Source organism: Aethalodelphis obliquidens, unplaced genomic scaffold, assembly GCF_003676395.1.
Source record: "Aethalodelphis obliquidens isolate GAN/ISIS:26980383/991018 unplaced genomic scaffold, ASM367639v1 scaffold8, whole genome shotgun sequence".
In the NCBI taxonomy this organism is placed as follows: domain Eukaryota; kingdom Metazoa; phylum Chordata; class Mammalia; order Artiodactyla; family Delphinidae; genus Aethalodelphis; species Aethalodelphis obliquidens.
Window position 1 is genome coordinate 50,751,692 of NW_020837952.1, and position 23,477 is coordinate 50,775,168.

The window sequence follows — 23,477 nt, forward strand, 5'->3', positions numbered from 1 at the left end:
AATAGTCAATGCCCCCAATGTCTATTTTCCACCAGAAGGAGAACCCTTTGAGAGTGGAGGGCTCTGTCATTAAGATCATACAAAGCACGTTCTCAGTAAGTGTTTCTTGAATGAAGGAGCAGTTAAGACAAGTTTTGTTTACTTTTTTATTACACATCCCTCAAGAAATTAAAGGGCTTATTGAGTTCTCCTTCAGAACCCTTACTTTCCATTGGAGTCTCATCTATCTATGATACTAACAGGAGGCAGGGCAGATGTTGATGGAGTAGGGTGGCAGTTAGGAAGGGTAAATTACCAAACTTGGCAGGTAGAGGCTAAAGAGCTACGAGCAGCACTTCCCAGGGCAAGAAGATGGACTCACTCTCATGCCCATTGCTCCTTTCTTCTCATTGCTGGTTAAGGTACAGCTATACCAGGAAGGTGGGTCATGAAGGATCATCCAACTGGCAAAGCAGTCCCTGTTACACTTAGAATCAGCAGGGTTCATCCAATCACGGCCTCAATATCCACCCCCCACCCCACACCGCTGCACTGTTTGGAGCCCACCATTGGCTATCAGTGGGGGTGGGCTCCCCCCCACCCCCACTCTCAAAGAAGAAAGCCTCTTGCGGTAAATGTGGAAAGTATGAACTTCATGACTAGAGAATTAGATTAGTTCAGCTGGTATTAAAACCATCAGAAGGGGGCTTCCCTGGTGGCGCAGTGGTTGGAAGTCCGCCTGCCGATGCAGGAGACATGGGTTCGTGCCCTGGTCCGGGAGGATCTCACATGCCGTGGAGTGGCTGGGCCCGTGAGCCATGGCCGCTGAGCCTGTGCGTCCAGAGCCTGTGCTCCGCAACGGGAGAGGCTACAACAGTGAGAGGCCCATGTACCGCAAAAAAAAAAAAAACCATCAGAAGGGACAAATAGTTTCTTCAAAGGGGAAGACAAAAGGTAGCATTGGCAAGTGGAGAAATGTAGTAGGAAAAACAGTGACATGGGAGATGGAAACCTGGGTTCCCCATGCTTTGCACTCCAACAATAATGTGATGTGTGTGCTAGGAATAGTCACTTCGCCTCTCTGAACCTCTGGATTAGATGATCTCCAAAGTCCCTTTCTGGCTCCACCCTTCTATGACTGTACCACATCACCCAATCACTCAGACATTCACTCAACATTCACTGAACACCTTGACCAGGACCTGTGCTACCTGCTATGAAGGAAAAGCTAGAAGTTTACACCAGGTGCCAACTGAGTGCCATGTCTCAATGGGAAATAATATTGGTTTTATATATATATATATATATATATATATATATATATCTATAATAAAAACACACATACAAACATCAACTGTTTATATGTCTCATCCCCCAACTATGCAGCAAAGTTCTTTACAGAATAGACTATATTCTTTCCATTTCTGAATAATCCCACAGACTGACACCTAGAAACTACTCAGGCAACATGTGATCAATGATGTGAAGGTGACTGTAAAAATAGCTACTAACACTTATGCGGCACTTTCTGGGTACCAGGATCTGCTCTGTGTTCTTCACGTGTGACAACTTATTTCATTCTCACAACAACTCTACAGGTACATATTGTTGTTGTTGTTACTGTTATTATTATTTTCATGTTACATATGAGGAAAATGAGGCGCAGAGAAATCAAATTACTTGCTTAGGGTCACTCAGGAGGTAGCAGAGCTGAGATTCAAACCCAGGTGATCTGGCTCCAGAGTCTGAGCTATTAACACTATTCATGTAATCTAAAAATATATAGCTACATTTACAGACAAACAGTGAACGTTAATTCTTGGGGGAAAACAAAGAACAAACAGACTTGTTAACAGGGGAACTATGCAGCGATAAGCCAGAAACATCAAATGATGAGTCAGAGTCATTAGGATTAGTCAGGAAAGGAGGAGTCTTTTGCTGGAAGAACATCTCATAAGAACTTGTAATTTATCCAGTAGATCAAAAGAGTAGGGTAAGATAGGAAGGGATGGTAGAATGATGTGCTCAAAGAACCTAAGCAAAGAGAAGAAAGGCAAAGAACTTGAAGAAGGCAAATTCAAGATCGAACATACATACACTGATAGATCTACTTTGGTTAAGAACTAGGACCCTGGAATTGGCTGAACCTGGGTTCAAATCCCCGGTTCCCCACATTCTTATTAGCTGTGTGACCCTGCCTGGGCAATTTATTTAAGCTCTCTGAGCCTTAGTTTCCTAAGCAACAGGAATGTTGTACAGGTTAAATGAATTAATGCAGGAGAAGGATGTAACATGGGCCCTAGCATACAGTCCATGCTCAATAAGTTTGCTACCATCACCACGATTATTGTTTCTCCATTTCCCTATTGCCTTCCTAAGTCAGTGAGCCTAAAGGTAGGCCAAGGATGGTGATAAACCCACATCAATCAATGCCATAGTTAAGGAGAGAAACACTTGCTCCTCTAATGAGTTACGTTTCATCTAATAGTCCTAGTGTCCCACCTGTTTTTTTTTTAATTCCTCCAGCTGGTTCTTACATTTGAAAAGAAAAAAACCCTCTGTGGAGACCTGCACGCTTTTAAAAATAATACAAAACAGAATGTCTGAGGTCAGGGTAAGCCAAGCCAAACAAATAAATCTTGCAGGATTGTGTTAACAAAACAGGCTTAGTAGATCAGAGCAGGTAGAGCTCTGCTGGACTCAGCCCTGCAGAGAAACACCAAGCTCTGGTGAATTTCAAACACAAGGAGGTCAAATAAGAACATCAAATTATGGAGCACTTCAGAGTTCAGCATCAATGCTTGGGCTGTAACCAGGAGAGCATTCTGTGCAGGATGGTCTCCAGAACCCATGAGTCGTGTAAAGTCCTAGAAATCCAGACCCAAAGGATCTTATAGATCATCCGCACAACCTCTATGGAGGGTCATTTGTCACTATCTATCAGAATTGTAAATGTCTTGAGAGGCAGACTCTGAAATGAACATTAGCCTTTGAGAGGTTCATTAGGGAGCGCTGGGAATCACCACCACTGGAAGGGAAGAAAAGGGAAGGAAGCACGACTGGGTAGAGGGAGAAGTTGGGCTACACTGCCGTCTCAGCAGAGGTCTCTGCCAACTCCGCAGGAGCTCTGAAGCTGGGATGGCCCTTCAGAGTTGTCTCAAATTGGGGTAAAGGAGCTAGGTCTTTATTCCCTGTGCCAGCCAAAGTCCCAAGAGATGTGCCCTTGGGGAAGGCAGATCTTTTCACCTGAGTGAGGCATTTCAGAATGAGGGCTGACAGCTGAGGGCTGTCTTCCGGTATCAATTCCAGCAGCTGGGGGAAAGTACTTCATTCCTCAAGGTGCATTATAGCATGCACTACCTGCAATACTTTTTTTTTTTTTTTGCGGTATGTGGGCCTCTCACTGTTGTGGCCTCTCCCGCTGCAGAGCACAGGCTCTGGACGTGCAGGCTCAGCGGCCATGGCTCACGGGCCCAGCCGTGCCGCGGCATGTGGGATCCTCCCGGACCGGGGCATGAACCCGTGTCCCCTGCATCGGCAGGCGGACTCTCAACCACTGCGCCACCAGGGAAGCCCTGCAATACTTTTTATAACCAGTTTTTCTATTCTAGATAGGAGTCCTACGGCTATACTAACTGATGCTTCAAATTAAATAAGTTTAGCATTGTTTATAATAGTAAAATTATGGAAAATAAATTGTGGTATATCCATATGACAGCACCCTTGGCAATCATTAACAAGAGTGAGACAGCTCTGCACATACTTTCATGGAATAAACTCTAAGATATACTAGATAGAAGGGTGTGTGTGGATGGACTGTGTCGCTCACTGTCTATTACCATCAGCCCCACACCCATCCTATCCTCTCCTGCACTACGGGGGCTGAAGGCCTAACTCTACACTTCCCAGGTTCTTTTGACACACAATTCCAGCTTATTTCTACCAATGGGAGGCATTCAGGTAAGAGTTGACATTAGGAAGATGGTGGTAACTATTGCACTTCTTATGGTAGCAACAGAAGCTTCACAACAGCAACAGCAGTTAAAGCAGGTTGGTGACAATTCCTGCAGCATCAGTGGGAGTGCAGGCTCATGTTCTCCACTGGCAATAGTGGCAGTTCCAGCAGTGGTAGTGACAACAGTGAATGTAGGGGACTGCTGGGCTCTGGGCAATATGATTTCCCCCTTTGACCCATTTGGAATCAATCTTCCTTATTCAATACTCCTCTGAAATACAATGCTTTATGTTTTTCTGATCAACTACCATCTATGAAAAGCAAAGGAAAATAAACATGTATGTGTATTTGATTACTGCATTTAAAATTTCTCTGGAAAGTTGCCCAAGGAACAAGTGATAATGGTTAAATGAACTGGCTAATAAATAGTTAAATGATTAGTCAAAGAGAAACATTGGTGGGGGCAGGGTTGAAGGTAGACTTTTCACCAGATGCCATTTTTTACCTTTTTAATGTTTGACTATTTGAATATATTACTTTTATGCAAAAAAATAAATAAAAGAAAAAAATAATAAAAGTTATATCTGATTAGGTACATACATTTCCTGTGAAATATTTCCCAAATTAACCACCCAGTTTCTGCCAGAGCATTTCAAACACAGGGACTCCCTACCTACCAGAGGGATGTGGTCTATTCATCATTACTCAGCACTGCTGAACAGTTTCTGTTTATACCAAGTTGAAATCCATCTTCTTGTATGATGTACCATTAGCCGGAACTCTAATCCCAGTGAAATAATATAGGCTGGTGGTTCAGCACACATGCAGATGAAACCTGGGTTCAAATTCCTCCCCCATCACTCATTTCAAGCAGGATGTTTAACCTTTCTGAGCCTTAGTTTCTTCATCTGCCAAATGGGGAGAGTCATAGTACCTATCTCAAAGAGTTGTGGAAAGGTTGGAGTAAGATTATGCATATAAAGTGATTTAACCAGTACATTTGGTTATTGTTCTTGGTATCTGCAACACCAGCAGAAAAATGCAGTGGATAAGAGGAGGACTCTGAATTCAGACTGCTGGGGTTCAAAAACAAGTTCCTGCCAATTATAAATCAGGCAACCTTTGGAAAACCACTTATTCCCTCTGAGCCTCAGTTTCTGTTAAGATGGAGGCAATTATAGTGCCCATACCAAGAGCAAAAAGCATTTATCCTTATCTTGTAAGTACTCAACATATGGTAGCTCTAACTCTTTTCAACCACTCATTCAGGTGGTGGATAATTGCACAGAGTACAGTGGGTCCTACCAAAGGCCTCTCTTCTCTGGACTAAGCATCTCCAGTTCCTTACACTGATCTCCTTTGCTTCTCTCACTCCAGCCACTCCCTTAAGAAGGCATTCCAGGCTGCTACTATTCCCTCCTGGTGTGACGGTACAACTGGATCTCTCACTGGAGTCTGGGTAGAATATTGTGTGAGAGAGTTTGTGTGCTGTGTGTGTATGTGTGTGTGCCATCACCTTCCTGGATTCTAAATGCTGTACTTTGATAACGCAGCCTGAAGTGGCATCAGGTTTTGCAGGAGTAACAACCGTAACTATAGTTACTGAGCTCTTAATATATGTGCCAGAAACTATACCCAGCATATGACTTACACTGACTTACTCCCTCCACACATTAACTTTAGGGGGTAGAAATTATTATCCTCATTTTTCAGATGAAGAAGCTGATGCTTAGAGATGTTATAAGTGAAAGGTCAACCCAGCTAAAATATGGAGCTGAGATTCCATCCCCAGTATATCTTACGCTGGAGTCACAGTCTTAATTTCCACATAATATTTCTTCTCACGAATATTAAGAATTTGTTCAACTCAAATTTTAGGTCTTTTTTTTTCTCATGAGATTTTAATATGCTAAATCTCCCCAGTCCTTCTCCTCTTCAGCTGAGCTTTTGAATAGGACCTTATATTGTATCCTTATTCAGTTTGATCGTATCAAATTTAATCCAGCATACTCTCTCTCCCATTAACTTCAGGTCATTGGTAAATGTAATTCGATAAATCACAGTTAAGAAGGAGCTGTAGAACAGAGCCAAGGGCAGAACTCTTTGGTAAAGCATTAGATGTATTTCTTTCAAGGTGAATTACTATCAAGTAGTCATTTCCTAATGGGGGTAATGTCCAACCTGTTACCAATCCACAAAACCAAATTAACTAACATCCAACCTCCACTTCTCTATCTCACCGACAATTATGTCTTGAAATATAACATGGCCTTTAATACAATATCTACAGTTAGGGTCCATGCTACGAAAGGTTGCCCCAGAAAGAATTGTGGATGGTAGGCTGAAGTAGGTATGAAAAATATATACATCACGGTCCTGAGTGTTTAACTTATTTTAAGGGAGAAATTTCACCTTTGCTCCCAGCAGACAATTAAGTTGAGTAAATATATAAAGGGCAGAAGACAAACAGGATTTCAACCAACAGCCTTCCCTGGGATCCATATGCATCCACCTAAACCCATCTCAACTCCAATATCACACAAGGACAGGACTCCAAAGGAGCCACCGGCATTCCTATGTAAATCTGTGGCTTGTCCAGCTTCAGAAGAGAAGGATCTTCACCTTCTCCAGCCTCTCTTTCCATCTGCTGGAGCAAGGCACTGCCATTCCTTATGCTTTGGTACCTCCATTAACACTGAGGAAAGACTGACTATTATAATTTCAGCATTTATTAGAGAAGAATGAAGCCCAAGGCTCTACCTCACCAAGCCCTAGTCTGCTAGTCTCAGAACTGTGAGTCTACTTGATATTAATCCATTCATCAACCTCACTGCTGAGTCCCACAGAGGGGTGACTTGCACCTGTGGAGAAAGAGACCCTTTGCCTCAAGTATAAACAGAGGAGAGCTTGACATGCCAACCACCCTGGCCGGAACCTCTCAGGCCCTGCTAGGACACTGCTGTGAGGCCCTGCAGAGCCAGCAGGGCATTCTGGGTAATAGGATGCAACATGAGGCAGCTTCCCCGACTGGCCTCCCCAGGGTTTCTTGATTCCTGGCTCTGCAAAAGCTGAGGCAGACAGATTTTGAACTGGGGAGAAGAGGGTGGAGAGAAGTGCCGGAGGCTTCCTCTAGGCTGACCACAACTAACTCATTTGCTCTGTCCAGCAAAACCCAGACAGTGCAATTATCTGGTTAATTTGGTCCTTAGTTGGGAGACAGAATTCCAAAGTGTGAGGCCAGCTCAGACTAAAAAGTGGCTTCCATCCTAAGAATTTTCCTAAGTGCTATGCTTATGTGACCCACCCATCGATCCAGATGGGAAAAGACAAACAATTCAGACTCTAAGATGAGTTAAGGGAGGCCTATATTTCAGGGAAAAATGCCCAAATGACCTGCTAATTGGTCTCTTGGCTAATTTTGCCTTCTGGCTGCCATGGAGGGAGATGACTAGAGATCAAGATGACTGTAAATTAGCCAACTTTTTCCAGCATGATTGTAGCCCTCATAGACTGGCTGAGTGTCACCAGTGTCCTGGGTGAGTATTCTTAGGGCAATTCTCTCTGATGCTCCTGCTTATAGATTTTACACCCGTAAGTTGGGCCAGAAGAATGGACTTGAGGATATGGGGAGGGCGAAGGGTAAGCTGTGACAAAGTGAGAGAGTGGCATGGACATATATACACTACCAAACATAAAATAGATAGCTAGTGGAAAGCAGCCGCATAGCACAGGGAGATCAGCTGGGTGCTCTGTGACCACCTAGAGGGGTGGGATAGGGAGGGTGGGAGGGAGGGAGACGCAAGAGGGAAGAGATATGGGAACATATGTATATACATAACTGATTCACTTTGTTATAAAGCAGAAACTAACACACCATTGTAAAGCAATTATACTCCAATAAAGATGTTAAAAAAAAATGCCCCTGGGGGTTTCACAAATGGGATGAGACAGCTAGCAACTGAGCATTTACCAGATGGTGTATGGAAAACTCAGATTTTTGAGGGAAGATTAAGGAAGAGCAATTTATCTCCATTGGAAACTGACAAGCAGCCTGGAATCTGTGGAATCCATCAGTTAGTCATTCTGCAAATATTTGCTTCCGCTCTAGTATAAGCCAGGCCCTGTGTTATTTAACAGAGTGAGATCCAAACGTCCCTACCCTCATGCAAATAATACCACATCTAAATATGTGGTTAAAAACTCAGATAAGGGCTAGGAAGGAAAAGTTGAGGTGCTATGAAAGGGAATAAGCAGCTTACCTGATTTAGATTGGGGTGGAACGGCTCAAATAAAGAATCTTTGAGAAAGGAATTTTAAAGCTAACACTTTAAGATTCTAATTTGTTTTTTTAGAAAGATCACTCTAGTTTTAGTACAAAAAATAAATTGGAAGTGGATGAAAAGATGAAGTTAGGAGGCTGTTGATTAGGAAGATTGGATGAGAGCCAATGATGGTTCAGCCAAGGACCTAGGCAATGGGAACGGAGAACAGTGGGTGGACTAGAGAGACGCGGGACATGGATCCACAGCACCTGGTGAATGGGTATAGTGGTGGAGGGAGAGGGAGGTACCCAGGAGACCATGCAGGTTTCTGGCTAAGGTGCAAGGTAGATGGTAGCACTCTGCACCGAGAGAGAGAATTTAGGAGGATGAGTAGGCTGGGGCCAGGGAACGACAATGTGTTCACACATCACTCCATACCCTGTACTTCCAGGCTCCTTACCTTTGCTCATGCTGATTCAGTCTCATGCACTCTTCCTGTTGAAATCGCCACTTGTTGAAATACTATCCATCCTTTAAGATCCATTTCAAATACCACCCCCTCCTTGAAGTCACTTCTGACTCCCTCAAATAGTTGTGGCCTCTGGTGCCCACAGCACTAAGTCTGGACCTCTCTTTCCTGGATTCTACCTGTGTTAGGTTCTGTGAAGACTTATCTTGCCTCCCTTCCTAGACCACAAGCTCTTTGGGACAGAGCCTCTGCTTCTCTATCCTTGTTCCCCACGTGTTAGCTAGCTAGCATAGCAGACGTTTGACAAATATTTGTCAAGTGAACAAAAATAACCTGCTCTTTGCCATGGAAGGAAAACCAGTAGACATTGGACTGACTTGAAAGCCACAGGATCAAATCGAAATTCAAGCTGTAGGTGTTTTAATACTAAGCCAACTCAAATTTGATGCTCAGAAAAGCTTTCTGTTCCTCCAACACAAAAAACTCAAAGAGTGCCATAAAAGTCACACCTCTCTATTTTTTTATCGTGCTTTTCTGAGTTCCTCTTATAGCAGGAACCTTTTCTATCTTATTAATTGTTTGCCTTTGATGATGAGGATGATGATAAATGGGTAACATTTACTAAGTGTTGATATATGACAGGTGCTATTCTAAGTACTTTTCTTGGACTAACTCATTTGATCCTCTCAGCTACCCTGTGAAGTTGATGCTATGATTACCCCAATTATATGGATGAAGCAACTGAACTTCAGAGAGCTCAAGTATTGTTGAACCAACATCACACAGTTGGGACTGGAACCTAGAGTCTAGCTCCAGAGCCCATGCCCTGATGTGCCCTTCTAAGGCCAAGCACGGTGCTTGGTATTGAGTTAGTCCCCAGCAAATGTTCACTGAATGAATGGAAGGAGCCCTGGATCTGGAGACCACAAGTTCTGGTCCTAATTCTATCTCTGACTTCCATTGCAGTCATGGGCAAATCTGTGCTTCTTTCCCTATAAAATGAGGGGTATGGATGTTGATACCAGTGGTAATAACAAGAGCCAGTATTCAAGATTCTAATCTCTTTTGAAGCTTTACATAATTTAATCCCAAGGAAAATGAGACGCAGAAAGACTGACTTGCCCAATATCTAGAAAACAAGGGAACCCGGATTCAACCCCATTGTGCTTCCTAGCCCAAGTGGTTCCAAGGAGACACCTTAGGGACCACGGTGGGGAAAGGAGGGAGGTGGAACAGGATGGAGCAGACAGACTTTTGGGCTCCCTATGACCGTTTCCATCAAAGAAGCTTTACGTGTCTCAATTTGGTAGAACGGGCTCCTACTTGCGATTTCCTTTGAATAAAAGTTCTGCTGTTAAAACAAAAAGGTTGAAAACCATTGGACTAAATAATTCTGGAATTTAAGAAGTCTCCCAAGTATAAGTCAGGATTTTTCTGGTAATCTTGACTCATTATAATTATATAAGATGGGGAAGAAGGTTGCTCCTGGGAATGGCTCCAGCTATAGAAAAAGTCACGGCGATAGCACTAAAGCCTCAGCTCCAACCTACCTGTTCCACTCGGATCTCAATCTCTCCATTCACCTTCTTTCCATGGAAATACTTGGCCCTGTGAAGGAGAGGAAGAAATCTACTGAGTAAGGATGCAGACTGCTTCACTCTTTCCTCCCTTTTCCCAAAGGTTTTACCCCCAGAGGTGCATGTCCAGACACATTCCCCACCTTCCTGCTCTCTCCCACCTAGACAGGTGATTTTCTCATTCTTTATATATATATTGTGTGAGAGAGGGGAAAGAGTACAGGATGGGAGGACTGGACACTCAGGTTCCGGTTCTGCCAACCTGCTTTACCTCCCCGTGTCTCCATTTTATCCTCTGTAAAAGGTAGATAGTTATACGTGCACGATATATTTCTAAACATTATTTTAAGGATAAAAAGAAATAAAGAATCCTACGTAAATAAATAATGCAGAATTCTTTTGAGTTATACCCTATGTGATCCATAAAGGACGTATTAAATTGCTCTATCCAACTACTCATTTCTTTATTTGTCCATCTAGAAAACAAGGGAGCCCAGATTCAAACCCATTGTGCTCCTACATTGTGCTTCCTAGCCCAAGTGGTTCCAAGGAGACACCTCATCTGAAGCAGACCTCATCTGTCCCTTGGTCCATCCATCCATCCAACCACCCTTCCATCACCTTTCCTCTACACCCCTGCTTCTGTCTTCCCATTATCAATAAATGGCATCCCATCTATCCATCACTCAAGGCAAAAACCTAGACTTCATTCTTGTTTCCTCTTTCTCTCTCCCTATCCCCATGGATTCTACATTCTAATTATTTCTCAAATCCATCCACTTGCCCATTTTTCTCTGTAAGCACCCTAATCTTGACCTTAGTCATCTCTTTTCTCATATAAATTCTCTTTTCATACTCTACTTTTCTTTCATAGCACTTATTATAATTGAAATTACTTGCAATTAGTAATTGGGTTTCATGCCTGTGTCCAACCAAACTATAACACAATTCCTCCAGGCCAGGAACAACCTACCTTACTCATCATTCTATTCCCAACACCCACCAGAATGCTTCACACACAGTAGGAGCTCAATTAATATTTGTTGAAAGAATAAATGATTGAAGAGATAGATGGGGGAAAAATTGTTGAATACTTACTCTGTGCCAAAAACTGTGCTATATTCCTAGTCTTTCTCATTTAACACAGCTACCACCATGAGGTGGGTATTATTATTTCCATTCTATAAATAAGGAAACTCAAACCCAGAGAGACGAAATACTTTGCCTAAGCAGCTTTAATCCTGGACTTCCATTGCCACATCAATGTTTTTATCTCAGCTCTGAAAAACAGCAGCAAATATTGGGGTGCTCCTGGGTTTAGATGCCCTCCCGCAAAGCAAAAGTAATACAAGTTTCCATCTGCTGTTTTTGGTTGTTGGTATGATGAAACTAATAGTTCTCAGTGATTTGCTATAATCTGAGCGCCGTGTTAAGCATATCCATAGACTTTCTCTGGGGCACAGACAGCTCTTTGCTCCCAATCCCAATTCTCCTCTTTGCCTACAGTGAGAGTGTTTATAGACTGGCACCAAGAAATGTATATCCCAACTCTCCATTTAGCTAGGTATGACCACATGATTGAGTTCTAATCAGTAATGTTACATCCAAGAATCTTCTGCTTAGTTTCTTCTTCTATTCTTTTCCATCGGTGGAACATCGATGTTGCCACCTCTTTTTTCAACCTTCCAGATTGAACCTTTGCTACAAATTCTCTGACCAAGCTGCAGTCTCTCTGCTTCTGAAGTCTACCCACACTTATCAGATGCCAGTGGAGTTCATCTCGACTGCCTGAACCACTGACTGATGGCTGTAATATTAATGCCACTTTTTCTTATAATGTTGAATGGCTTAGATGTCAAGTAGGTAGAACTTTATGGGAACAGGAGTTGTTAGTGTGACTTGAAAGCAAGATTTGTTTTTTTCTCCCAGGATGGTCTTCAACAAAATGTGTGTGCAGCCAGCCTCATGCAAAGAGAATCTTTTCAGTGTAGTTTGTGAATTTTATGAATCCTTAAAGGTAGTGCTGGCAAACCCCAGACCCTGGGATAAGACCCCCCTCTAATATTTGTAGGGCCTGGGACAAAAGAACAAATGGAAGCCTATGTATCATATGCCTGATATTTAAAATTGATAAAGCTAGCAAACATTTAAATAAAGCATGCCTATCTTCCTTCCTTGACCAACACAACTTCATAATGACCTGGAAGGGTCAGAATTTAAACTTCTCAGAATTCTTGGAGATCCACCCAGCACATGGTGGCATGGGGGCTGCCAGCTCTTGATTTCCATCGTCCTTCCTAATTCTCCTCCCACCCTCCTCTCCTGCATCACTGGAGCTTCTTGTGCATGCTTGTGGATGACCCAGCCCACATGGCCAAGCTTCATCTCCTCACCCACACCGGCATCAACAGTGCCTTGGCCATGTCTGGGGAGGATGGATCAGGGAATTGGCCTACACAGGCCCTGGAATTGGGTCTGGGTCCCTATGCGCAGGGATTTCCACAGGTCTGGGTACCCACTGCAAAATCAAAGGGTGCAGTTTGCAGGGTCCTCCTTTGCTGTCAGGAGTGTAGCTAGTAAGGGCCAGAGTATGACTTAGGGCAGGGGTCCCTGTCACTTGGGTTTACAAGAAGTACTGGATGACCCTGGGACCTCAGGATGGTAACTAATGAATGAAATCACTGGTATACTGGGAAAAGCATGGATCTGGAATCACAGAGGCTTGGGCAAAATCTTAGCTCTACAACTCACTGCATGTTCCAAGACAAGGAACTTAACCCCTCCAGGTCATAGTTTTGTCATCTGTTAAGTGCTGATAACATCTGCCAGCCAAGGTGTGGTGAGAAACTCACTTGATCCTGTACGTGAAGAGCAGTAAGTAGAGTGTGTGGGCTCAGAGGCAGACCACCTGGATGCAATCCCAGCGCCACCACTCACTCACTGTGTAACCTTGGGTAACTCATTCAACCTCCGTGTGCCTCAGTTTCCACATATGGGAAGCAGGGATAATCACAGTAACTATCCCACAGGGGTGCTGTGAGGATTAAATGAGACACGACGTACAAAGCACTTAGAATGGTTCCTGGCACAGAGTAAGCTCCAAAGTATACAGCCCAGGGTCTGAAACAGAATCAACAATGACAGCAAAGAAACCACCGAGTGTGTATGCTGTGGCTACAGGTGGCGTATGTGGGGACCCACAAACAAACATAATCTTACCCTCATGGGGGTTACAGAACAGAATTACAGTTCATCTCACTTTGATCTGCCCCGTTAGCACAATAAGAGATTGGTGATGGTGCTGATGATAAATAGGTGGCACTGGTACAGAAGGCCTACAAGTCCTCACATCCCTCCTCCTACTGTATTGACCCCAGTGTCCACCCTGAGGAGCAGCAGGGCCAGGACCAGCCCCCACAGGTTCAAAGTCACATAGAGCCTCTAAGCAGCAATGGTGAGTTAGATCTTGTGCTTAAAGGTCTTCAGGATTCAGCTAGACCCTCTGGGACCTTCATGATCTGGACCCTGTTAACCTATGGTCCATTTCTTCTCTGGTTTTCTGCCCACCTACTGCACACACTCAACTTCCTGTGATTCCTTTTATGACTCTGAGCCTTTGTGTTTGCTGTTCTCTCCTTCTCTGCTTGGTTACCTCTTTCTCACGTTCAAGATCCCTGACTACCGTTTCCTTGAAATCACCCCCCCTAATGAGGCTAGGTTAAGTGTCCCTCCTCTGGGTTCCCACGGGGCGCTGTACTTAGCAACCATATAACACATATCACTGTGTGCTGGAATGACATGTCCCCTGCCCCCATACACCTAGTCTGTGAGCTCCTGGAAACCTGAAACCGTGTCTTAATGCTCACTGAATCTCCCAAAAGCAGCACAACGTGCCAGGGCACAGGCACATGTTTAAGGAATGTTTGCTGACTGGGTAAATGAATAATGTTTCCAGGGGTAGGCCATGGGGCATCCAGTGCTCCAGCTGCTCTACTGCCATCTACTGGTGCAATGCTGTAACACACTTACAAATCCATACCCATTACCGTGTGGGGTCACCATTCAGTGTCCAACACACACAACCTAGCAGCCCTCGACGGGATTCTAACTCTGATTCTAACTCAGAACTCAGAGCACTACACCAATACCACCCAAGCATCTCTGGCCTCCACGGGCCTCACCTTCTGAGGAGAAACACTTGTTTTGCCCATCTCTGGAATGTTTACTACAGGGCCTGCCAGACGGACTCAGGCTGAAGCTGAGGGTCAGGCAGTCCATCCCCCTGCTTGGCTGAGAGTCGGAAGTCTGTCTCCTGACAGGCCACACAGACTGCTGCCTCCTTGCCTGGGGCTCATTCTGTCTGGCAGAGGAAAGGGTAGGGATGGTCTGGAATTCTAGATGCCCTGGGGGCTGGGGTTGCTGCCTGTGTAATTGCCTGGCTGTTTGACCTCAGGCAAAATGGATGACCCCACTGTGCCTGAGGTCTCAGTCTTCCTAATGCAGACCTCTTCCTAATGCCCTAATATGTTTATCCTCATAATGAGATCCCTGAATCCACAGGCCAATCAGTCAAGTCCTCGGCCTTGGGAAGGGGTTGGGGGAAGCTCTTGATTCTACAAAGCTTCCATCTCTGTGGGTGGTCTCAGATTTTACTGCCACATCAGAGGCACCAGGAAGGAGAATATTATAAAACCAGTGCTGCCTTGGGTGGGAAATCCCTAGTTTGGGGAGGCGGGATTTGGTGAGTGAGCAAGATTTATGGGGAGGGATACCGAGTTCTTTCATGGCTGCAGGAGGGGCAGAAGAGGAGAATTAGCACAAACAGGATCCACCTGTGTCCAAGCAGCACCCTTCTAATAAATCCCATCTGGGATGTACAGTCAATGAGGCTAGGCCTTGGCAGTGCCCTTCCCGGGGAGGAGAGGGTCAGGAATGTTCTGTCTCAGAGTAGCTGGAGGAGAACGAAAGCAGGGATCTGGCCCTAGAAACAGATTTTCTTATTTCTGATGTAACATGCCCATTGCTCATTTGTGGCCTGGACAGAAGCTGGGGGAGATGGATGACAGACCACACAGGAGAACCCTGAAGGTGGGCACACTCAGGGTTTTCTCAGTTAGCAGGATGAGGAGGGTCACATGACAGGTTGGATGGATGAAGGTGTGACAAAAGCAGGGCCTTTGAACACAGAGTTCCAACTCAGAGATCCAATTCTAGCTCCATTATCTACTCTTAAGAATAGCTAACCCTCCTGGTCCCCTCCCACTGCCAGAGGGGACCCTCCAATGATGGAGCAGCCTCATCGTACCTCTTTGCAATTGGGGGGGCTCCAGTGAGTTAGGACAGGGAGGGACCCTCTGAGAGTGACAAGGTCCCTTGCACCTGTACAGGGATCTGTGAAGGTGAGGAAGTGAGACATACTAGGGCCTGGAGCCACATGATATGATGAATGTCCCCTCGTAGGCTTCTGACAGCAATAGGGAAGGAGATTTGTGTGGGCAGCTCTGATCACAATTCATATCATTTATTCACTCCCTCATTTAACCACTACTTACTGAGCTTTGTAAGGACTGGGCACCCTACTAGGCATGAGGGGAAAGGCTGATACAGTCCCTGCTCTTGTGGAGCTAACATGCTCTTGGAAAACTCAGGAAATTAACCAGGTGAAAAGGAAATGATGAATACAATGAACAAGGTGGTACAGGGTAGGATGTGGGGAGCAGGGAGGTCTGACCTGGGATAGCGAGGGAAGGCTTTTTTGGAAGACGTTTAACACACTTGTACTAACCATCTACTGTGTGCTCGAGCCTGCAGACTTCAAGGAAACAGGGATGAAGATAACATCCTCATCCCTGAGTTCTTGGCCTCAGGGGGTTTACTACCTAACAGGAGGGAGAGACCCATAAAGGACAATGACCACACAGGGCATTAGCCCACAGAAAGGGACCCAGCCCAGTCTGAGAGCCAGGGGCTACTTCCCTGGTGAAGTGGCCCAGTTCATCCATCCATCCACCCAATGTTTGGTACTTATCCTTTGCCAGGACGAAGGGCTGCAAAGATGAATCTGAGAAGGTCTGATGTGTGTGTATGTGTGTGAAAGGCACATACAAGGACAAATGAGTTGGGCAGGCACTGGTGGCGCTCAGGGGGCTGATGAAGTTTCCTGGGGCATGTCTCCCAATAAGCAGGAAAAATGAGTGACAGGCATGGAGCAGAAGACCTAGATTTGAATTTGCAGCTCTGGCACCTGCAAATTTTGAACAAGCCTCTGCTTCCTTATCTACAGGGTGGGGCTGGGAAGATCCACCCATAGGATCATGAGGATAAAATGAGGACGCAGATTTGAAGGCCTCTGGGAACCTGCCAAAAACGTGCCAGCAAGTGGGCTGCTCACTGGTGGGCTGCTGAGGTGGACTTCACCCTCCAGGTAAAGAGGTGGGCAGGCACTGCTAGCGTTAGCAGACGACAGACCCAGGTCCTCTCCAGCTCTGCTATTTGCTATTTATTTCCTAGTGGTGCCTCAAACATCAACCTTCCTGAGCCCCAGTCTCATTTGAAAAAGTAAGCACATCACTATGTACCACTATGTCTGCTATAAGGCCTCATGAATGATATCCCTGACACCTGGCAAGTGTTTACTGTAAATCTCTTTCCCTCCTGTCCTTCAACAAGTGGGCATGTACCTGAGGAAGTGACATAGCATTTAGGGGAAGGTGGCAGTATCTTCCTTGCTCTAAAGGGAACTCCTGCTTCATGTCTAGCATGATGGAATCCTGCCTTGGCTGCCACCTGGGAGCTCCTCTTCCTCCCCAGCACCAGCCTTTAGGGTAAACAAAATCGTCAGCCACCCCACTCACTCTGACAGCAGAGATCATGCTAGAATGTTATCTCCCAGTTCCTAGCCCTCTTCTCTGCAAAGACACAACATTGTGTCACCCTCATTCCCACAGAATTCTGAAAATCCACAGCCTTCACTCCACCAAGACAGTTGACATTTAGAAGGCTAAGCTGTTCGCTCAGCAAACGCTTAATGAGCATCTATTAAGAGCTCAATCTGGGGAAATGCCCATGAAAACAGTTACACACTGAAAGGTAATTCATACCAAGGTGCAAGTGACTTATATCTGATCATCCGTAAAAGGGGTTTAGATGGTATAAGGAGGATGAGAAGGGGACCATGAGAATATTAAGTGTTTGATTTAGAAAGGGGGTGTGAGGCCTGTCAAGGTGAGAAGTGCAGGGCACAGAAGGAGAAGGCTGTGAGAAGTCATTTTCCCTCCTCCTCCCTCCCTCCACTTATCCATCGACCCACCCACCCATCCATCCATGCATCCATCCCTCCATCCCTCCATCCCTCCATCCAGGGTCTACTATGTGCTTAGCACTGTGCTAGTCCCTAGGAATTATGCTGAACAAAACAGCCCCCTGCCATCCTAGCGCTCCTGGTCTAGCCAGGAGACAGGTCCAGATGAGGAATATTTACCCTGACTCCTGTCTTCATCAGAAGTTGCCAACTGGCAAACCTCATGGAGTCCACAGTCTTGTTTTGTTGGACTTAAATTACATAATTTTAATTTTAAAATAGAAAATTCATATGAAGAATTCAGATTTCTGGCTTCCCCTGAAAATCAAGAACTGGGCAACACCAGACCTGTATTCCCACATGGCAAAAAGTGGCTGAGTGGACGGCAGCTAGTGCCTTCAGAAGGGCATCAGTTCCCACGCTCAACAATCCCCACTGCTCCCTGTTGTCTCTCTGCAGCCAGAGTCAAGTGGCAGATACATGTGTCATGGAGCTTGCGCTGTTGTTTTCCTTGTAGCAGGGAAATATTTCTCTGTGCCCATGCCTTTTCCTAACACCTGCCTCTTCACTCACTGACCACCTTGTCTCCTGTGAGCAACTGCACAGAAAACCCCTAATTTAACGAATTCCATTACGAAAATGGCAGTTAGCTCCGTGCAAACCCTCAGGAAGCCCCCACCCCCACCCCTTCTCCCAACTCAGAGTTGGAGGTCAGGAAAATGGACACAAAGCACCATCCCCTCTCTTGCCATTACAGCCTCCCTCCTGTCGAGGAAACACGTCCCAGGCAGGCTTCCACAGGACCCAGGAGGAAAGACATTCTGTAATGAGGCTGGCATGCACCCAGTGCCATGCCTCCCGCAGGGCAAGGCTATAACCAGGCAGGTGAAGTCTGGAGGAACAGGAACAGCTACTGCTAGGAGAGCCCATGGCATCTGAGGGACTCCTTCGAAAGAGGAGGACCTAGGCGAGAAAACCACATTTTGGAGGGTGACAGAAGACTCAGAAGTTGAACAGTTGAACTCTTCAGAAAAAAGCAGGGCAAAGGCAGGAAAAGTGACTGAGACACAAAGCCAGAGTGGGGAAAATGAAAAGCTGCAGGTCTGAGACTCCTTTAAGGGCTTGCAGGCAGACTCGTTTAGAGTGTGAGCCTCTTCTGCATTGTTCCTCCCAAATTACCAGCCCAGTTGTACTGGAATACCTGCAAGTGACAGGGGGCTTACTCCCTCACCGGGAAGCCCACGTGGTCTTTGGATGACTTTACCATTCTGTACACTGAGCTGACATGTCTCCCTATTCATCTGCTTCATTGGCCTCGGTTCTACCAGTTGGGAGCCACATGAAACCAGTCCTCTAGCTCAGTGGTTTCTAAACTTGGTTCTTCATCATTTAAAAAAATAGTTTCCTGAGCTCTCCTCTGGATATTTGAACTCCATAGTTCTATGGGTACATCTCAGTGTGGCCTGTCTTGCACCCATTCTGACTTCTAGTAACAGCACCTCCATCTGTACTTGCATAGATGGAACCAAGCCTCTCTCTTGCACACAGTCTTGATGGGACTGTCCCCAAGTGTCCCCGGGACACATTGTGGAACCAGCCAGGTTTGTTCTTGCTCAGGAATTTGATTTTTGAGCAGAGAGGCACAAGGTTGGGAGGAAACAGGAGCTGACGTCTCCAGAGACTGTCCACAAGTCCCTGCCTCTTAGGTCCTGGCAGAGCCCTGGGTCCTGACCTCTCCTAAACTCAGGTCTTCATGGCTTTTCTTTTCATTCTGTGAGCCTCCCACATATTTTCAATAAACTCCCATTTTGCCTAAGTCAGCCAAAGTAATTTCTTTTTCTTGCAAACAATGAACTCTATCCAATACAGAAGGTGTAGGGTGGTGCCTGGTAGTCTGAATGTCATTCTGATGGAAACAGTGTTTTGGAGACAGTGATCTTAGTCTATTGTCATTGTTTGACTTATGAAGAAACCGAGGCCCAGAGAGGAAAGTGGCTCCACTGAGAGCTCACAGTATCAGCAGAGAAGGGAGAACTTAGGAAGAAACAGCAATATCAGATTCCTCCCCACATTCCCTTCTGCTCAAAGACACTTCCCCCAGATTTCCTAGCCACAGTCTCAGAGGGTGAAGACTCTACCAGGGCAGGAGACAACTCTTCACTGTTTTCCCCTCTCTCCCTCTCTCCCTGCAAGAGCAGGGTAGGAAGCAGCAGGGGCACCAGGCCTCTGGATTGGATGGCGGGGGGACCTCACGGAGAGAGGTCAGCACTTGAAAAATTCCTCAAGTCAAAGGGCTCGGGGCCTGGGTGCCACACAAGGCCCTCACTGTGTGTGTACATTGTCCTCCTGATAAAAGGGGCCGGGCCTGGGAAAACGGCACTGGTGTCCAGGCGACGGGGCAGGCTGCTGGGGAATGCCCAAGGCCCCTCCCCGCCCAGGCACCAGGGTGGAGGGAGGGGGAGTGGCAGAGGGTGCCCGGAGTGGAAGGACGAGTCCAGAAGTCCAGCACCACACCAGGTTGTGTGAGGTGGCCTCTGTGAGTCAGCAGGTGAAGGGAGTAGGAGGGTGGCAAGACCCCTCTCATCAAGACTTTCTTAGCTCCCTCTCCCTCCACCTCTGGATTACCCCACAGGGAACTGGCAGGGCCCCGTCCTTGTTCAAGGAGAGTCTTAGATGTGGGGGAAGTGGTAGAGGGAGGCATAAGGATTTTGTTTCCTAGAGCCAAGTGTCTTCAACAGAGAGGTGTGTATCCCCCATTGAGCTCCCCACCCTGAGCCAACTCCAGGAGGAGGGGACCAGCTCGGCCCCCATCTTCTCATCTTCAGAGTAGAAAGTATGCCAGCCTACCAGCATCCAGACAGCCCTCCTCCAGGGCTTCTAGGAGACAGCTCTCAGGCATATCCAGCTGAACTGAGAAACATGCCAAGTGGCTTCCTTCCCCCTGGCTCCCAGTGCTATTATGTTCACTATCAATTAGTGATTGCAATTAATTGTTAATACCAGTTACCATTTCAGTGCCTGTATGGCAGCTAAGCCCAGTACTAGCCCCACCCATGCCATCATCTCTAACTCTATAGTGACCCCTCGTGAAAGATGTGCCACGATCCGATCCTGCCTTACAACTGAGGAATGTGAGGCTCAGAGGTCAGACTTGCCCAAGGTCACATAAGTGAGTGAGAGAACAGGGGCCCAGGCAGCCTGCCTTGAGACTGCCCACTTGGTTTTGCTCCTGCCCTGCTAGTAACTTAGATTGTTCAGTCCTCATCACAGGCAGGGAAAGCTGCTTCCTGAGCATGGGGTCGATTGGGAGAGCCTGGTTTGGCTCCCCAACCAGAAAGCAAAAATATGCAAGGGCCAGCCTCTCACTGGGCGCATATTAGCAGGGCTGGGCACTGTCTCTCGTTGCCACCTCCACCAGTAGCGTGGCCAGATAAACTAGTGGACACTCAGTTAAATTTTTTTTAAATATATTTTTTAAAATATTTATTTATTTGGCTGCCCTGGGTCTTAGTTGTGGCATGCGGGATCTACGTTGCCGCGTGTGAGATCTTCGTTGCGGCATGTAGGATCTTTTCCTTTTTTTAGTTGTGGTATGTGGGATCTAGTTCCCTGACCAGGGATAGAACCCGGAACCCCTGCATTGGGAGCACGGAGTCTTAACCACTGGACCACCAGGGAAGTCCCAACACCCAGTTAAAGCTGAATCCCGGGTAGACAACAGACAATTTTGCAGTATAAGTAAGTCTATACCAAATATTGCATGGGATATACTTATACTGATTCATTGTTTATCTAAGTATTAATCGGGTATCCTGTATTTTTATTGGCTAAAACCGATAACTCTACCCAAAACCTCTGCTGGTGATGCCAGTTCTGAGTTAATGCTGCTCCCCCACCCCCTCAGAAGGTGGCACAGTGGGAAGTGGAAAGTCCTGGTCACCCTAGGGCCAATTAGGTCACAGCAAGGCTTCTCGGGCTGCCAAGACACCCTGCAGTCCTCGCTCAACCTTCACTCAAGCAGCCTGAAGCAGCTCAACTCTAAGGTGGAGGCTGGAGCCTTTGAGTTATCAGCTGGGCAGGAAGGAGGAAGGAGCCTGGGGAATAGCATGGAAGTGTCTGGTACCCTTCCCGAATTCCAGGGCAGCTGAGTGCTTTCTGAGAAAGGCTCTCCCCCAGGGCATCCTCAATCCTGAACTTTCCCTTAATAATAATAACAGCCTTGGCAAAAGCATCCATTTGCTTGTTAATTATATCCTCCATTTATCCTATTGTACCAAGTTCAAGGCACCGTGCTAGGCTCCGGGGATATGGTGGTTAAACAAGAGAGGTCTGAACTCTACCTCCTGGAGCTGATGTTCTAGAGCAGAACTGCATCACAGGTAAACAAACCATCACACTGAAAAACGTCCATGAAGGAGAGGAACAGAGTGCTCTCACTGGAGCCTCATACCTCCTTGTGAGCTTAGTGGTATGGTGAAGGGGGTGGCATTATGAGGCCACTTTACACATGATGAAACTGAGGCTCAGAAATGTAAAGCAGCTTGGCCAAGTCCTCAGAGCAGGTGAGTGGCAGAGCTGGCACTTCAATCCTGACCTGCCACCTGCCAGCCCTGAGTTCTCTGCATTTTATCTTCTTCCCGATTTTTAACTCTCGTGGGGAATCATGTCAGCCATGTGTTAGGAAATCACACTTTAATATAAAAACACAGGAGAAGAGAACAGAAAAGACCCTGTCGGAGCTCCCTTGGTGCTTTAAAAAGAGGAAAATAGTCCAAGGGCCACTTCTGCAAAGGGTCCAGCTTCCAAGCCTGAGCTCACAAGTGTCTGGTTGGCTGCAGGAAGCCCCTCTTCCCCTGGCACCTTAACATTCTGGTAGGGCAGGGCTGCCTAACCCGAGGTAGGTGCTTTCCTCTGAGGATGAGGTCACCAGGATCTTGTGCTTGGCTACAGTGCTGTAACAAGCAGTCCTGCCCTCAGACACCGAGCATATGTGGGTACGTGCACACATGTGAGGCTCCAGAGTCCTGCTCCATGGGCTGACACCCTGTGCTCGGGTGGGAGAGGGAAGAATGATAAGAGAACAGGGATGCCCAGCCTTGCCAGCTGGATGGCCTGAGCTGATCCAGATGCCACCAGCATCTGCTCTCATTTTGAGCTCAGAGCCTCAGTTTTCCTTATTATTAAAATGAGAATAGTAATAGTACTCCATACAGTTGTTGGGAGGATTAAATTAGAGAATCTATGAAAACTATTTAGCACAATGTCTGGTCATAGAAAGTGCACAAGTGTTCGCCATATGACGATGATGAGGACATGACCCTATTCCCAAGGAGCTCGTGGTTTATTCTATTCATTTGTATGTTCATTCATTTTTCAACCAAGATTTTTCAGCATCTACCTCATGCAAAACACTAAAACCCTGGGCAGTGGTCAGCAGCAGGCAGGTCACCATGCGAAATGCCTTTCAAGAAGTTAGTTCCATTCAAGTCCCAGCCTACCACTCTCCTAGCTTTGGTTCCTCAAGCAGGTGCATGGTATGTCTGTGCTCTGCTTCCTCACCTGTGAAATGCTCCCCAGTAAAATCAGGAAGTGCAACGAGCAGTGGTGTGCTGGCAAATGCTTAACAACTGGCTCTCTGGGGAGACCTAAATGCCTGGTTTGTAGCACTTGCCAATTTCCATGGTGTAAATGCTCTCACCATGGCCACTGTAACTTTCTGTTGGATTGAGTAGTAAGTGAGAGAGGGAAAAAGAGGGTTGAAGAATACCACCAAGGTCACTCCTCAATTTCACTGTCACACCTTCACCCTTGTCATTACCAATAACATCACCTTCAAATCACTCATTCAATTAACAGATGTTTCCTAGCACCTATTATCTGCCTGCCCTGTTCTAGGCGCTGGGATACAAAGATAGCAAGTAGGCATGCGTGGGGT

At 46.2% G+C, this 23,477-nt stretch overlaps 1 protein-coding gene across 2 annotated transcripts in view; it reads right to left on the reverse strand.

Annotated features, from left to right (window-relative positions):
- The window catches only part of SYN3 (synapsin III), a 412,466-nt gene that overhangs the window by 383,640 nt on the left and 5,349 nt on the right, over nucleotides 1-23,477 (reverse strand). For both annotated transcript variants that reach the window (XM_027107476.1, XM_027107477.1), the window contains exon 2: nucleotides 10,216-10,273. In XM_027107476.1, the coding sequence (XP_026963277.1) occupies nucleotides 10,216-10,273 (58 nt within the window). The remainder of the gene's footprint in view (nucleotides 1-10,215; nucleotides 10,274-23,477) is intronic.